At 46.0% G+C, this 15040-nt stretch overlaps 3 protein-coding genes across 3 annotated transcripts; all 3 read left to right on the forward strand.

The window, feature by feature from the left end:
• The first annotated feature begins 6 nt into the window (after nucleotides 1-6).
• Nucleotides 7-7552, forward strand: NEDD8 (NEDD8 ubiquitin like modifier). Its single transcript, XM_036734233.1, has 4 exons — nucleotides 7-389; nucleotides 6698-6745; nucleotides 6903-6985; nucleotides 7178-7552. The coding sequence occupies exons 1-4, from the start codon at nucleotides 372-374 to the stop codon at nucleotides 7272-7274; spliced, it is 246 nt and encodes an 81-aa protein (XP_036590128.1). The 5' UTR covers nucleotides 7-371; the 3' UTR covers nucleotides 7275-7552.
• A 739-nt stretch (nucleotides 7553-8291) lies between these two features.
• Nucleotides 8292-11204, forward strand: LOC118827891 (magnesium-dependent phosphatase 1-like). The gene is made up of 6 exons (XM_036734232.1): nucleotides 8292-8412; nucleotides 8605-8665; nucleotides 8757-8867; nucleotides 10387-10494; nucleotides 10604-10689; nucleotides 10841-11204. The coding sequence occupies exons 1-6, from the start codon at nucleotides 8376-8378 to the stop codon at nucleotides 10918-10920; spliced, it is 483 nt and encodes a 160-aa protein (XP_036590127.1). The 5' UTR covers nucleotides 8292-8375; the 3' UTR covers nucleotides 10921-11204.
• Nucleotides 11205-11792: 588 nt separating this feature from the next.
• On the forward strand, nucleotides 11793-14143 carry CHMP4A (charged multivesicular body protein 4A). The gene is made up of 6 exons (XM_036734231.1): nucleotides 11793-11972; nucleotides 12464-12613; nucleotides 12706-12883; nucleotides 13282-13396; nucleotides 13539-13674; nucleotides 13898-14143. Exons 1-6 carry the CDS (start codon nucleotides 11942-11944, stop codon nucleotides 13951-13953), a joined length of 666 nt encoding a protein of 221 aa, XP_036590126.1. The 5' UTR covers nucleotides 11793-11941; the 3' UTR covers nucleotides 13954-14143.
• Nucleotides 14144-15040: the final 897 nt, after the last annotated feature.

Consider the following 15040-nt stretch of genomic DNA (forward strand, 5'->3'; position numbering starts at 1 on the left):
TAATGTGGGAAAAACTACAACCTCCAGAGGTGGAGCGGACCTGGCCGGGCTGCCGCAGGGTATGACGGGAGATGTAGTCCCTCGTTCGTTGGCCGGAAGAATTCGGGCTGTGGAGATTTCCAGTTCCGCGAAGGGGGCGGGTCCGACGTAACTAGCGGGTCACCCTTTTTGTTCACCTAGTCGCTAAGACGAAGGGACGGAATTCCTGAATATTTGATGCTAGGAAATCAGATCGGAGGACTCCAAAGGCCTGGGGACCAAACGGTGACCCGGAAGCGGAAGTCTGCAGGCGTAGTGCTGGAGAGCCGAGGCAGCGGCGGCAGCAGCAGCAGCAGCGATTCATCCATAAGAGGCTTGGCTAGAGGGGGAAGATGCTGATCAAAGTGAAGGTGGGAGCTTCTAAGCCTTGCTGGGAAGCAGTGGGACGGGATTTGACTGCTCCAACCCAGAGAGGCAGAGCAACAAAGAGCCAGAATTTTCCCCCCAGGGCTGTAGGACTCTGACAACCCCGAGGCTGGGCGCGAGCGGTGATGGGAAACTGGGGCACAGCCGGGTTTGGGGGCTTCAAGAGGCCTGATCCTGAGCTCCGCGGCGGGCCAGGGGCGGCAGGGCCGCGACTCCAACCTCCAGCCTCCTCCCTTCCGCCCACATTGCTCTCTGGGTAGCTCCCGGCTGGGTTTGTGTGCGTCTCTCTGGGTGTCTGGAGGGCTTCCCCCTCCTCTCATGCGCACATCTGAAATATAGGGTCGTAAATTTAGAGCTGAGACTTAAAGACGCCGTCTGGTATTGCTTCAGTTTACAGAGGAGTAAACTGAGGCCCAGAGAAATTAATTCATCCATGGTCGTATACGTCTCCAGCATCAGAGGCAGGATTTGAGCTCAGGCCCTCAGACTCCAAAGTCAGTGTTCTTTCCACTGTACCACCCTGCCTCTTTAACCTTGTCCTTCGACAACCAAACAGACTGTTAACGTTTTAGCTTTTTTCCTTCCAGCCCCTTCCTTTAACTGGTTCCTCAGTAGTGCACACTCATGACTTTGGTTCTGTATCAGTTGCCCTGGCTTATTTGTTAAGGGTCATAGGATTTAGAGCTGGAAGGGACTTTATACACTGTCGAATGCAATCCCCTCATTTTATACATGAGGTAACTGACGCCCAGAAACATTTGAGAGTATGCTCAAGATCACACAGGCACTGATAGAACTGGGATTTGAACCTTTATCTTCTGATTCCAAATCTTTGAAAGTCATTCTGACTTCATTAGTGGCATCCCAAGCCTCATCTCCAAGAGACAAAATTGGGAGTATTTTCTTAGAGCACCTGACTCTAATGAGTGGGACAGTGACCAGGTTCTCCCACTATCAGCTTCATTTCCTTGGGCTGAAAGGTTATTTCTTGGTGACCAGTATTTGGGATTAACATCAGCTTTCCTCTAAAACTGCCCCTGTATCTCCGTGTATATATAAAGTTACTTTCTCTTCTCATCCTTCCTAGAAAACCCTTCTTTTCCGAATTGTGACTTACTAAATTATTCACAACTCTCTCTCTCTCTCTGGATGCTTCTTTTCTGCCCTTTCTTGTAATCTTCCTTTTCTCCTCTGCAGCTGATTAATCAATACCATAAAATTGGATAAAAGAGATAGAAACTTGGGAAGAGGGAAGAAAGGGGAAACCATTGATTAATGACTGCCTAGTTCTGTAGAATTTTACATATTTATAAGTCATCTTTTATGGAAATACTGTATTGTAAGAAGGACTTCAAAGGGTCGTTCACTAAGGCATAATGAATACCACTGTTTTTCCATCCATTAGTCCATTCACTTATTCACTTCCTCTCCCCACCATCAGCACCACAACTTTCCTCCTGGTTACACTACACTCTTGGGGCAGCTATTTTAATGCTTTCCTGACTATTACCTCCCACTCCTTTTATCCTAGCTGTGTTGATGTTGCTTCTGCAAGTCTTTTTCAATTTTTTGTGATCAAAGGTATTTATTTTATATTTTATGATCACTCCTGTGCCTTATTTAAAGAATTCTAACCCATAGATTTGCAAAGTACTTCCATTTTTCTCTCTCTCCTTTTTTTAATGAAATGACCCTGTATATTTTTGTTATATATTCATTGAAGCTTATTGTGGTATATGGTTCAGGAGGCAGATCAAACCTAATTTCTGCCAAACTTTCTTTTCCAAAGTTGCAGAGTGATCACTCATGGGGTACAACCAGACAGCATGGTACAGTAGAAAAACTACTCGACGTGAAATAAGTGGACCTATTTCAAATTCCAGCTCTGTTACTTGTCACCTGTGTGACTTTGAGCAAGCCACTTAATTTCTCTTGGCCTCATTTATAACATAACAAGGTCAAACTAGATGACCTCAGAGGTCTGCTCCAATACTAGACTTATGACCGTAACCCTCAACTCTACTTAGTAATATTGACTTCCTAGCATACTCCCACAATAACCTGTTCTAGCCTTCTTCTTTCATCCCAGTTCTGCCTACCTGGTACTTCACTCAGTAGATTGAGGCTATCCAATATGAGTTCCTCATACCTTTATATTCACTTCAACATATCTTTTCATCTTTCCTCTCATCTTTTTCTCCAGCTTCAGAAGAAAAAATACCTTCTTCTCTAAATCTGAACTTGATCCTAACTGTTTCTGACGCTGGGTTGATTTGTCACCATCCCTTACTAATTTTGGTCTAGCATCTTCAATCTTAACCCCTCAACAAACTCCTTTCCTTATTCCTTTGTCTTCTGTGCAAGGTTAAATAAATTAATTTAGTTTTACTACCCCTTCCATCTTTTGTCTTTCACAGCTGAACTTCTTGAATGAGTAATCTTTTATGGTCTTGTTCCATTTTCCTCTCTTCCAGCCCTTTGAAAATCTGCTTCTGTGCTTACCATGGCTACTAAAACTGCTGTTACTAATGGTCATCTCTCCAAATCCCAATGGCTCTTATGTCTCTTCTGCAACATTTTATAAAGTTGAGCACTCTCTCTTATTAAAATTCTTTCCATCTTTGGCTTTTATACTGATTTACCATCTTAGTTCTCTTCCTGCCTCATTGACTGATCCCTTGTTGCCTTATTCACTGGCTCTTTTTGTCTGGTAAACTGATTAAGGATCAGTCAGTGCTTTCTCGGTATACTGATACTGCTTTCGTTTTTGAACTAATATATCTAGCTTTCACCCAGCTTCTAGTCTCATGTATCCATCCGCCTATTGGATATTTCCATTTGGACATATTTTGTCTCTTCAAACTATACCAAAAACTGAATGCATCTTCTTAAGCCACTCTCTTTCCAAATTCCCTTCATCTCATTAATTTGAATCCTGCATCAGCCACTTGTAAACCTCAAAGCAAATCATGTTTTTAACTTCTTGTGCCTCAGTTTCCTCCTCTAAAATGAGGAAAAGAATAGCACTTAGCTCACAGGGTTGTTGTGAGGATCAAATTCAATAATATATGTATAATTCTGTGCAAACCTTGAAACTCCATAAAACTATTAGTTATTATTATACTTGATTTTATTAAATTTAGTATTTCAGTGCATACTTTTTTATTTCTTCCCTCTTGGTTTTGTGTCTGATCGCTTCATGTTTCTGCGTCCCATCTCTCCCATGAGGGCAAGGGCCACGTCTTGTGCTTTGTGTCCACCACCAAGATAAGCAGTAGCTCAGCAGATACTAGCTGAATGAGATTGAATTCACCCACTAGGCAAAAGTTGGATGATGACTAAATTAAAAGGCTGTTATTAAGCACATATATGTGCCAGCTATCAGGCAGCGCACGAAGAGATACCAAAAGTATGACATTCTCTGGCTTCAAGGAGCTTAACATTCTAATTGGGAATGATGATGTATCCAATGGAGTGGCGATCAGGAAAATCACAAGTATGGCACATTATGTGACAGCTGATTGACATGTTGACTTGATTGCTTTTCAGAGTAGGAGTCAGAAAGCTGGGTGGCAGAGGAAGGAAGTTGGCTGGAGGGCAGTAGGAGGGGCCTGGGAGCACCCAGATAGATTAGTGAACTTACCAGCTAAGGATGAGGGCCCCAATGCAGGAGGTAGTGTGTCTTGTCCAAAGCAAGAAGGAAGCACAACTGTTTGCCAGGAAAATAGCAGCTGTGTTTTACAGCTCCTATAATATTCCATATCCATGGAAGAGAAGGTTCTGGGACCATGGACTCATCTCCAGGACCCATGGCCCTGGTAGTACCTAGGTCCCTTCTGCCCTAAGTTGTCACAATATACAGATAATAAAGGGCCCCTGTCTCTGGTTGGAGAATGGCAGCCAGTTCCATTCCTCTAACTTCAGATAATGAAAGTTTTCCAGAGGAATAAATGAATCAAGCAATTACTAAGCACTTGATTGCAAGTTTTCTGATTTACTGTGTGCTTAATAAATTATTGCTGGGGATACAGATAGAAAAATCAATTTTTGTTCTTCAGGAGCATACATTCTGATTGGGAAGGCAATATACAGGAGAATTCTGCTGCAGAACAGATAGAAAGGCCAGGGTGCCTAAAATGTACAGTCAGGCAGACAGCAAAGCCCATTAGGTCCTTGGGAGTGCATCAGCAGGTCAGATGCTAATGCCCAAGTGTCTGGAGCTTATAATGGCAGGGGACATGGGAAGTCCCAGTGGTCCTCCACATTACTGGAAGGTAACTCCTTGCTCATTCAAACAGTGTCTCCCTTACGGTTGGATAAATATGAGGCTGGAGCACAGCAGTGAGCTCTGGGCTCCGTCCCATGAGGGTGGAGATGGAAGTCAACATCCAGGAGGAGGAAAGGGAAACAGAGGGTGTCTACAGGAAGGTTGGAAGAAAGGGCTCCCTGCCACACATACTCTTCTGTATATTCTGGCCCCATGTAGGAGCTGGGCATTGAGAAAAGGGAAGGCTGGAGAACTAGGCTCCCCCAGGCACCTGGGGCCAGATAGGCAAAGGATTTCCTACCCTCCTGCTCCCCTCAGTTCTTAGGTGAAAAAGAGGTAACATGATAGTTGCCCTTATACGTCTGTTCAGTACTTAATTCTTCTGTGACGTTGGGCAGGTCCTTTCTCTGGATGTCAGTTTCCTCATCTGTTTATCAGTCAGTTATTAAGGACTTGCTCTGTACTGGGCATGAGGTATACAAAGATAGAAATTCAATTCTTTGCCTTTAGGGTTGTGTTAGATGTAGTCTAAGGTCTCTTCCAAGTCTAGATCAGTGACCCTGTGACTTCCCCATGGTCAAGGGAGTTTTCCTTTTCTCTAACCATCTATCTCACATTGTATGATATAAATCTGAGGACTGCACATCCATTATCTTCCTATGTGTGAGTGAGTGCATATTGGGTGCTGTGGCTTGGTTAGGCAGGTTAGATAGAAATAAAGCATAGTTTGAACATTATTCTTGTTCCTTTCAAATTTTACATTTTAGTTGAATGGATTAGATCCATAAATGTATAGTAAATACAAATATATGAGTAGAAAGTAAATTAAAATTAAAATTTTTAAAATAAAAATTGTTTAGTAGCACCAATAAGTGTGTGGCACTGCAAAATTTGTCCAGTTATCCTTTGCCCACTCTTAAGAGTATATCTTCTTAAAAGGAATGGGTTGGACGTGTTAGGAAATAAAAGAAAGAGCGATCATTGGAAACAGTGATCTCAGGACACAGTAGAGGATAAAGACGATAAAACTGTAGTCCAAAGATATAGAATGTATCCACGATGAGTGAGAATAGAATTAAATGTATAAATACACAGACACACTTTGCAGTGCAGGAGGGCAAGGGGGAATACTGGTTACAAGGAGGTCGAATTGATACTTAATGTTTGGTTAGCCTGGAAAAACACCTGACAGAGTAGAGGCCAAGTCAGGGATCTAGCTTATGTGCAGACAGCTTGGGTCTTGATCCATACAATTGTACAAAGGTGGCACAGTGGATAGAGCACTAGACCTGGAGTCAGGAAGACTTGAATTCAAATCTGGTATGCCCTTGGGCAAGTTATTTAACTGCCTCAGTTTCCTTGTGTGTAAAATGAGGAAAATCATAGCACCTACTTCCCTGGATTATGAGAATAAAATTAAATAATATTTGTAAAATGTTTTGCAAACCCTTGTGATATATAAATGCTAGCTGTTATTTTTGTTTTAAATCAGAGCTGAAGGTACAGTTTTGGGCTTGTGTTGGGTGAGGGACACTGGCATATAATGGAGTTAGTTGAAGACCATGACACTCAAGAGTTTGAATATGAAATTGCTAGAAGAAGAGAATGATTAGTGGTTCTTGAAGTCTAGTCAAAGATGATCTCTGGTAGTATGTGAGTATCCTTATGGTTGTCTGTACACCAGAGCAGCATCTCTTCCTTGTATTTCTGGCATTAATTAGTTTTCTTAGGATACCTCTCATTGGTATCTCATCAAAAGTATCTTTGATTTTGGTAAAAATGACAAGTAGGAATGACTGGAATAAGTAGTCCAAAACAGACCAGGTACCAAAACATTTAATGACCATTGACATAATTAAAGATGTGAGGGGAACCAAGATGTTTGGTTTTCAAGTCCAAGTTCACTGATAAGGTGCATCTAGCTAATAATGGTATTAGGGTACTGGGTACTAGGACAGAGCAGGAGAGTAATTATATGCAGGTGAACTGGGCTATGGACACTAACAAAGCCCTTGCCTATTTCAGACGCTGACAGGAAAGGAAATTGAGATCGACATTGAACCCACAGACAAGGTAATATATTCCCTTCCCCTCAGTTACCATAATATCTTCATGTCCCTCTCCCCTTTTCTGTATGCTCTGTCCATGTACCGAAGTGTATTCCCTATGACTATTCTCCATTTCCCTGGCTCCATCCCTCAGCAACCTTTTCTGTTTCATCCCCTTGAAGGTGGAACGGATCAAAGAGCGGGTGGAAGAGAAAGAAGGAATTCCCCCACAGCAGCAGCGACTCATCTACAGTGGCAAACAGATGTGAGTTTAGTGTGGGAGTAAAGGTCATGTCAGTTGTATAGATAAGGGAGCAATGGCAGAGATCAAGAAATGAATGGGAGGTGTGGGGAGGCAGGGGCTACTTCATTCCTTCTTGAGGCATGTTTCCTATAGAATAATTCAAAGAAGGATGAAACTGTCAGCCACCTAGTCTTTTTTTCTCTTTTTTTCCAGGAACGACGAGAAGACGGCTGCTGATTACAAGATTCAGGGAGGCTCAGTCCTCCATTTGGTGTTGGCTCTTCGTGGGGGAGGTGGCCTTGGGCGGTGATGGACCTCCTTCTACTTAATCCCCTTACCCCATCACTCATAATGATGCGCCATACACCCTTCCACTTCCTGGAACAACAGAACCACCACCTCCTCACCAGGACAGACGCCCAGGTGTTTCTGTCTGTTGCTGGGAGGTCTGTGAGGACCCCAGAGTCCAGCCCTCTGGGCCTGCAGAGCCCTTTGCCAGCTGTTGGTTTTTAGTTTGTGGTCTCGCCTGCCCCTTCCCTCATGGCTGTGTCCTGGTTGTTAATAAAGACGTTTCCCAGCCTCCTGTAATGTTTCCTCAACCGTGCTCAAATGTAACTGACTGAATTGGATCATGATTTGTTAAAGAAAGGAATGGGGCCGTTTGATCCAGGGCCTTGGAGTAAATTTGGCCCTGTTATCGATGGTGGAAAACAGGGTAGCTAAATTTTTAACATTGCTGGTCCTGGGAAGTGGGTTCATGCAGTATTTTATGATTTTCATGACCACTATTCTACAGAGGGAGTGTTTAGGGCTGTGCCCTATCTGCCTTTACCTTATGGCCTAGACAGCTATTATGAGAGGTGAGGAGGGAGGGATGCTGGTGCCCAAGAAGATGGGGATGGGAGACGAGGCCTGAAGTAATGGAGAGCAGAAGGGTCTTTTGGATATTTACTATTCAAAGAAGGGGTGAACTGATTTTGAGTTAGAGGGTTTGAGTTCCAGCCCCAGCAGTACCAATTAAAGTACCTATATGGAAGGACAAATTGACCTGAGCCTTGCATTCTTCATCTGTAAAATGGGGATTAGATCAGATCTTCCAGCTACTCATTTATAATCCTGTCACTGATTGGAAGGAGGTGAGCACTCGTACTAAGGTGAAAAAAGCTCTATCGATAACCCAGAACCTGGCCAGTGGGAGGATTGTACAGCCATTCCTGGTACTAAGTCAGGGGGAGCTGTGCTTATAGCGTCCTCTGCTATGCCTCGCCTCCAACGCTGGGTGACGCCACTGGCTTCGGGACAGATTCCGGGAACCGGCGCTCTAGTTGGCTTCTCTCTATGGTCAAAGATGGTGGCTTGCTGAAAGCGGGTAACCTGTACTACACCTGCAGGCGGCCTGCGACCGCCCGCCATGGCCCGCCTCCCGAAGCTGGTAGTCTTCGACCTGGGTACGTGCACCGCGTAGGGGGAGAAGTTGCGCGCGACTGCAAATGTCTTTCCTCACCCCTCCTTGCGGTCCAGTCGGCTCTCAGCCCTGCCATCGCTAAGCCCCGCCGATCCCCTTTAGGCTCCGCCCCCTGAAACCCAGCCCAGATTCTTCCGGTCGGAGCTGGCTAAGACCCACCCCCTTTGCCTTGCAGATTACACTCTCTGGCCGTTCTGGGTTGACACTCACGTGGAGCCCCCATTCCATAGAAACAGGTGAGGTGGGGCGTTGGCGGGGCCAAGGCCCGGGGACTGAATGGGGGCGGAAGGCCAGAGCTGAGTCTTTCCCACTTGTGCCCCTGTCTAGGGATGGGAATGTGCGGGATAGCAACGGGAAGATCATTAGGCTATACCCAGAGGTGCCCGCTGTCCTGGAACGTCTGCATGGCCTGGGGGTGACTGTCGCGGCTGCCTCCCGGTAAGGACTGCCTGTTCAATGCGCCAGTTTTTTTATGGAGCATTTACTCCGTGCTAAGGGACTGGAAATACAAAGATCTAAAAATGACACAGACCCTGCCCTCGAGAAATGTTCACCATGTGCTGGGCGTGGGAGGCATCTAACAAGTGTAGAGACAGGTATAATGCAAGGCAGAGTATGATGGGGGCAAAGAAGGCCAGACCAGTCTGAGTATGGGGGGAGAGAACGTTTTCGTCTGGATCTATCAGGAAAGGCCTTCGTGGAGGAGATGGTAAGTAATCCGAGCTTCAAAGGCAGAGAAAGAATCTGAAAAGTGAAGAGGAAAAGGTAGTGCATTCCAAACAACGGACGGATTTCACACTTAACAGAGAGCTCTCAGAGCGGAGTTTACCAGTCCATGTCTATACCTTATCTACAATTTATAGTCCTCCAAACAACTTTGGAAGACTTAGGAAGTCAGATCAAGACAGTGACCAACCATAATTCCAGAGGACTCAAGATAAAGCCTGCTTACCTACCTCCTGATAAAGAGGTGACAGATTCAGAGTACAGATTAAGACTTTTTTTTTGGCTGTGGCCAATTCAGATATTTGTTTTGTTTGACTATACACGTTTATAACAGATTTTATTTTTCCTGCTTTCTTAAAGGGGTGTGTGTGAGAGGGAGACGATGCAGATTTTAAAATAAAATATAATTTATTTTTTTGAAAATACAGTTTATAGTCTTAAAGAATTAGAGCACTGAAAGGTTCAGTGACTTGCCCAGGGTCACGCAGCCAGTATGTGTCAGAGGTGGTGCTTGAACACCAAGATTTTCTGACTTTCTCCTGATTTCAAAAGAGTACCAGTGGAACACTCTGGCTGTCACTTTGTTCCTGCCACATGACCAGCCCATCTTTTCCACCTATCACACAGGTCTTTAATGATGTCTTTTACTCCTCCTTTTCTTCAGAGTTCCTCATATTACATGCTGCAGCCTGTTCACACCCCACCATGTATCCCTCCATTGTCCTCTTTCTGTTACTCACTTTTTGTTTTTCTAGAGGCATTTGTAGTTTATGTCTAACCACCAAATGACATTGAAGTGGAAGAGTACAAGCTGAGAGTTGGAAATAACTAGTGATGTGACATGATAGGGACATATGCCATGCATAGAAGGAATAAAGTGAAATACTGGAAAGGAGCAAGTGGGACTAGGAAAGGGTAGGGCTCTTAAGGTCACAAGAGCCTGTGGCTGGAAATAAAAAGCTAAGGAATCTGTATTATCTCCTTTAAGGAGCAATGAGTCAGTGGTCAGACCCACACATTAAGGAGGTTCTTTTGCCAGCTGTGAAGAACCTCTCCAGTTTTGCAACTACATTGTAAATTTTTGAGAGGTTAATAACTCAAAAATAGATACTAATTTGTACAGCTTTGCATTTTAGCATTCCTGATTTCCTCATCTGTTGCTTTTTCCGTGTTTCCTTTGCATCTCTGACTTAATTCTATCCTGTAACCATTTCCTGTTCCTTCCACTTAGGACCGGTGAGATTCAAGGAGCCAATCAGCTCTTGGAGCTTTTTGACCTCACCAAATATTTTGCACACAAGGAAATCTATCCAGGCTGCAAGATCACACACTTTGAGAGGTACTCAGAGATGAGAAGAAAGGAAAAGAAAAATATGACTGGATCTACCCGACAGGCATGGGGGAGTGGGGAGCTAACCCCCATCCTGACACAGTCCTGTTCCACTCAGATTGCAGCAGAAGAGTGGCGTCCCCTACTCTGAAATGATCTTCTTTGATGACGAGAAGCGGAACATTGTAGATGTCAGCAAACTGGGTACTGAATGGAGTTGTTGGGTGGAAAGGGGCTTTAGATATATAAGTATACGTGGGGTGAGAGTAGTCTTTAGTGTGTCTAGTTTGCATGCCAGCTAAGGGCCCCCCAAACTGCAAAGAGGGAAGACTAATCTCATGTCTTTCTTTCCTAGGTGTCACCTGTATTCATGTCCAGAGTGAAATGAGTCTGCACACTCTGACTAAAGGCCTAGAAACATTTGCAAAGTCTTGAGAGAAACTCCCAGAGTCAGCCCTGCAGATGGGAGCCCTGGCCACGGACCCCAGCAGGAAGAGAACAAGAATGAGGAATGCGTTTTCAGGTCATCTGTGAATTGTATAAAACATTTGTGTGTGAGCATACAAGACCCTTCCCTTGGTGTCAGTCCTCTTTGTCCTCATGTGGGCCAACAACACTGCCTAGGACTGATTCCAGGCTTTGCTTCCCAGTGTCGTCTGTTCTTTGCTGTGTTACCACAACCTCCCTTCCTCATGGCAAATAAAACTTTCTGTGACATACTTCTGCACTGCCTCTGCCTGCCTCTGCACACCAAACCCCACCCCAGAGGAAAGGGACCTGGCAAATTGGGAAGGGCTCAGTTCGTGCCAGACTGGTGCCCTGGATCCCATAGGATTGTGTCTGCCCAGGGTGGGGAAGCAGAGAGAGAGAGTACTTAGGCTCCCATCCTTGGTCAAATGGCCCGATCTCCATGGCCATGGAAGAGATAGAGATTCAGAGCTGAGAAGGGCCTGAAAAGTGCTCTGGCAGGTGCCATGGGCATGAGGCTCTGGGGCAGGGTCCCAGGGAGGGAAGGGACAGAGCCACGACATTCCACCTTGGCTTCAGTGCCCAGTTTCCTCATCCCTAAAACAAAGGCTCAGACTAGATGAAAGGCCCTGCCAGATCTAAGTCAACAACCTCCAGACTCCTCCAGCTCTGCCTCCTGGGACAAACAGCTCTTCCCATTTAGTGGCTGGCCTGGCAGCAATGGGGGCCCTTTAAAACGGGGGTGGGATGGGGTGGGTTGGGTTAGTCAGGTGACTCCTGTCATGTGACAAGCACGCTGGTCTGGGCACACTTTCCCACATTTCCGGGCTGGAGACTCCCTATGATGATGAGCCAGAGCCTTGGACTGGGATTGGCCGGGGCTGGCTGGAGGGGCCGTCCCGCTGGGAAAGGCGGAAGTGAGAAGGGCTAGGGAGGCCGAAGCCAAGTGCAGGGGGGCCCGTGGCTCCTCAGGGATCCAGGAATCAGGATGAGCGGCCTGGGGAGGCTCTTTGGCAGGGGTGAGCCCTGGAAGAACCCTGCCTCCATGTAGATGGAGGTGTGGCTGCCCATCTTTTGGGGCCTGCTTCTATAAGGGTCTGGGAAAGATAGTCGGGAGGGTAGAAAAGTCATCCAAACCTGAGATGGTATGAGGGGAGGAGCCTTGGGATCTCCCAGCCAGGGACCTCCTGGAAATACACTTTTTTACCCCATTTTGCCCTTTAACTCTTAAGTAGGGAAATGTTCAGGATTTCTAGGCCAGGAATATAGGCCACACTGGACCCTTTCCTGGTTCAGACCTATCCCTTAATTGGATCAGGACTTCCAGGCTAGGGTCTCTCTTTACGACCCCTGCTACCACCACCACCCCTCCCCTCCAATACACTTTCTCTGGCTTGAAAAGAAACTTGAGGCCCCTTTTCCAGCCACAGCCAATGGGAACCGGGAGCTAAAAGTGATTGGGAATAGTTCCCTTACTCAACACTGCCCCCTGCTCCATTGGACCCAGCAGGGAAGAAGGAGAAGGACCCAAGCCCTGAAGAGGCAATTCAGAAGTTGCGGGAGACAGAAAAGATACTGATCAAGAAGCAGGAGTTTCTAGAGCAGAAGATCCAGCAGGAACTTCAGACGGCCAAGAAGCATGGGACCAAGAATAAGAGAGGTATTGGGGGAAAGGTATAGAGGACAGAGCCATCGGAGGGGGAAGAGCCTGGGGGCTTCTAGCACTGATGGGTGGGCTGTGGGCTGGATCAGCTGCACTGCAGGCACTGCGCAGAAAGAAGAGGCTGGAACAACAGCTGGCACAGACGGATGGGACTCTATCTACCCTGGAATTCCAGCGTGAAGCCATTGAGAATGCCACCACCAATGCTGAAGTGCTTCGAACCATGGGGCTGGCTGCCCGTGCCATGAGCAAGGCCCACCAGGACATGTGGGTACGGGGGAAGGATGGACATGGGCACAGACACTGGGGAAAGAATGGCTTGGCCACAGGTTCATGTTCCTTTCTTTGTAGAATCATAGAAGTTTCTGCAGGTTATCTAATTCCCTACTTCAAAGCATCCTCTTCCCCTGGTTAAGACACAAGGGGGAAAGGAGCAGGCCAGAACACCTGATTCTTAAAAAACAAACACCTCTCAACAAGGGAGATTCTACATATCCTTTCTTTGTAATATGTTCCCACCCATTTGCAGACTCCTCTTGGTTCCCTCTGCCAGGGAATGTTAGGTCCATCAAGACAGGCTTCAGGGGGAATGGGAATGGCTTTTTTCCGGTACAGGATGAAAGGCATGACCTGCCCTAATTCTTTACCTATACTTCCACCCACAGGGACATCGACAAGGTGGATGAGCTGATGGCTGACATCACAGAGCAGCAGGACATAGCCCAGCAAATCTCTGATGCCATTTCTCGCCCTGTGGGCTTTGGGGATGACGTGGATGAGGTAATTGGCTGGAGGTGGTGTTGAGGATTGTAGTGGGGGTTTGTGAGGTTGTTGAGGAGTAGCCTTTGAAGCCTTGGATCTTTGCAGTGAATTCTTGGCAGTACAGGGTTTCCTGATAAAATTTTGGACTTCCCATTTCCAGGATGAGCTGCTGGAGGAACTAGAAGAATTGGAGCAGGAGAAATTGAACGAAGAGTTACTGAATATGGGAGAGGATGAAGAAATAGCACCAGCCACACTGCCTGATATCCCCTCTACTCATTTACCCAACAGCCCAGGTACTAAGAACTCCCACTGCCTGGCTAGAGGAACAGCCCTGAGCACTACACTGGCTGTGGGAAGGGTAATGTCAGCTCCTCCTGTCTTGAGACAGGTAGTGGCTTCACATGGTGAAGATCCATGTCAGGGGAAAGTTGGCTCATGGTACCTTCAGTTATCATAGGGAGGGCTGGTTGGAGACTTCTAGGCAACTTAACTCTTCTTTGTTTCTTTTCCCCTTAGTTTCCAAGGCTGATGAGGAAAAGGAACTGAAGCAATTAGTTGATTGGGTATCCTGAAGAGAATGCCTTGATGTTCTTGAAACTCCATCCAATTCCCCTCCTTTTTCCCCAAGTGCCAGTGTACTGAGCTGAAGGATTTAAACCTCATGAGGCTCTGGTGAGGGTAGTAGTCGGAGGGACTTGATGCCCCACCTGGCACACCTCTGGAGTAGGGATGGTTTTTGGTTCTTGGTTTGTTTTTTTGAAGGGTGGGGTGGGGTGGGGGGGAGTTAGAAAGTGGGGAAGGTGGGAGGAGGGAGAAAAGTCCCAGGACCATTTTTCTCATTGGAAGCTGTTACAAAGGCCCTTACTCTCAATAAAACTGGGCAGATGGATCCCCATTGTCTGCTGTGTCTTGTCAGTCCCTGGTGCCTACTTCAAGTCCCTGTTTCAGTCTCTTTACTTAGAGAGAAAGGGTGAATGGGCTTGTAGGGACTCCTAGCCTCCTCACTGTACATCAGGTGAGTGTTTTGTATTGATCTGTAAAATGTAACTGGATAGTGCCATAGTTGATCAAAGTCTTCTAGCATGTTGCCACAGAATTTCTGCAGTACAATTACCCTTTTACCAAGAGGGCTGGATTTGGAGTCAAGAGGACCTCTGTTTGAATCCTAGCTCTGCCACTTGCTAGCTCTGTGACTTTTGGGGAAGTTGCTTAACCTCTCTGGGCCTCAGTTTTGTCATCTATAAAATGTGGGTGCCAGAGTAGATGACCAATGACTAGATCATTTCCAGCTCTAAATAGGATTCTACGAGCCTAACACAAGCCCACAGGTTGGCTCCCTTTTTCCATTTTTGGTAACACAAAAGACCTTAATGATAAGAAGGGTACACCGGTTGTCAATACCTTTTAAAGTTTGAAGGAGGAGATAAGCAGAATCAAGACACTTGTTCTTCCCCATACCCCGCCCCCCCAACCCGTACACACATTTCTTTAAAGAAAGCACATTCCAATATTTAAGTTTAAAATACCTTTGCAGACTACAGATGGAGGCCAACCTCTATAACAGCCTAGAAGTGACTCTTCCCATACTTTCCTTGGGGAAATCATATCTTTTCCCCCTGCTCATAAAACTAAATGGGAATTACATTTCTTGTATTAAAA

The sequence above is a fragment of the Trichosurus vulpecula genome, chromosome 8 (genome assembly GCF_011100635.1).
Source record: "Trichosurus vulpecula isolate mTriVul1 chromosome 8, mTriVul1.pri, whole genome shotgun sequence".
Lineage (NCBI taxonomy): Eukaryota > Metazoa > Chordata > Mammalia > Diprotodontia > Phalangeridae > Trichosurus > Trichosurus vulpecula.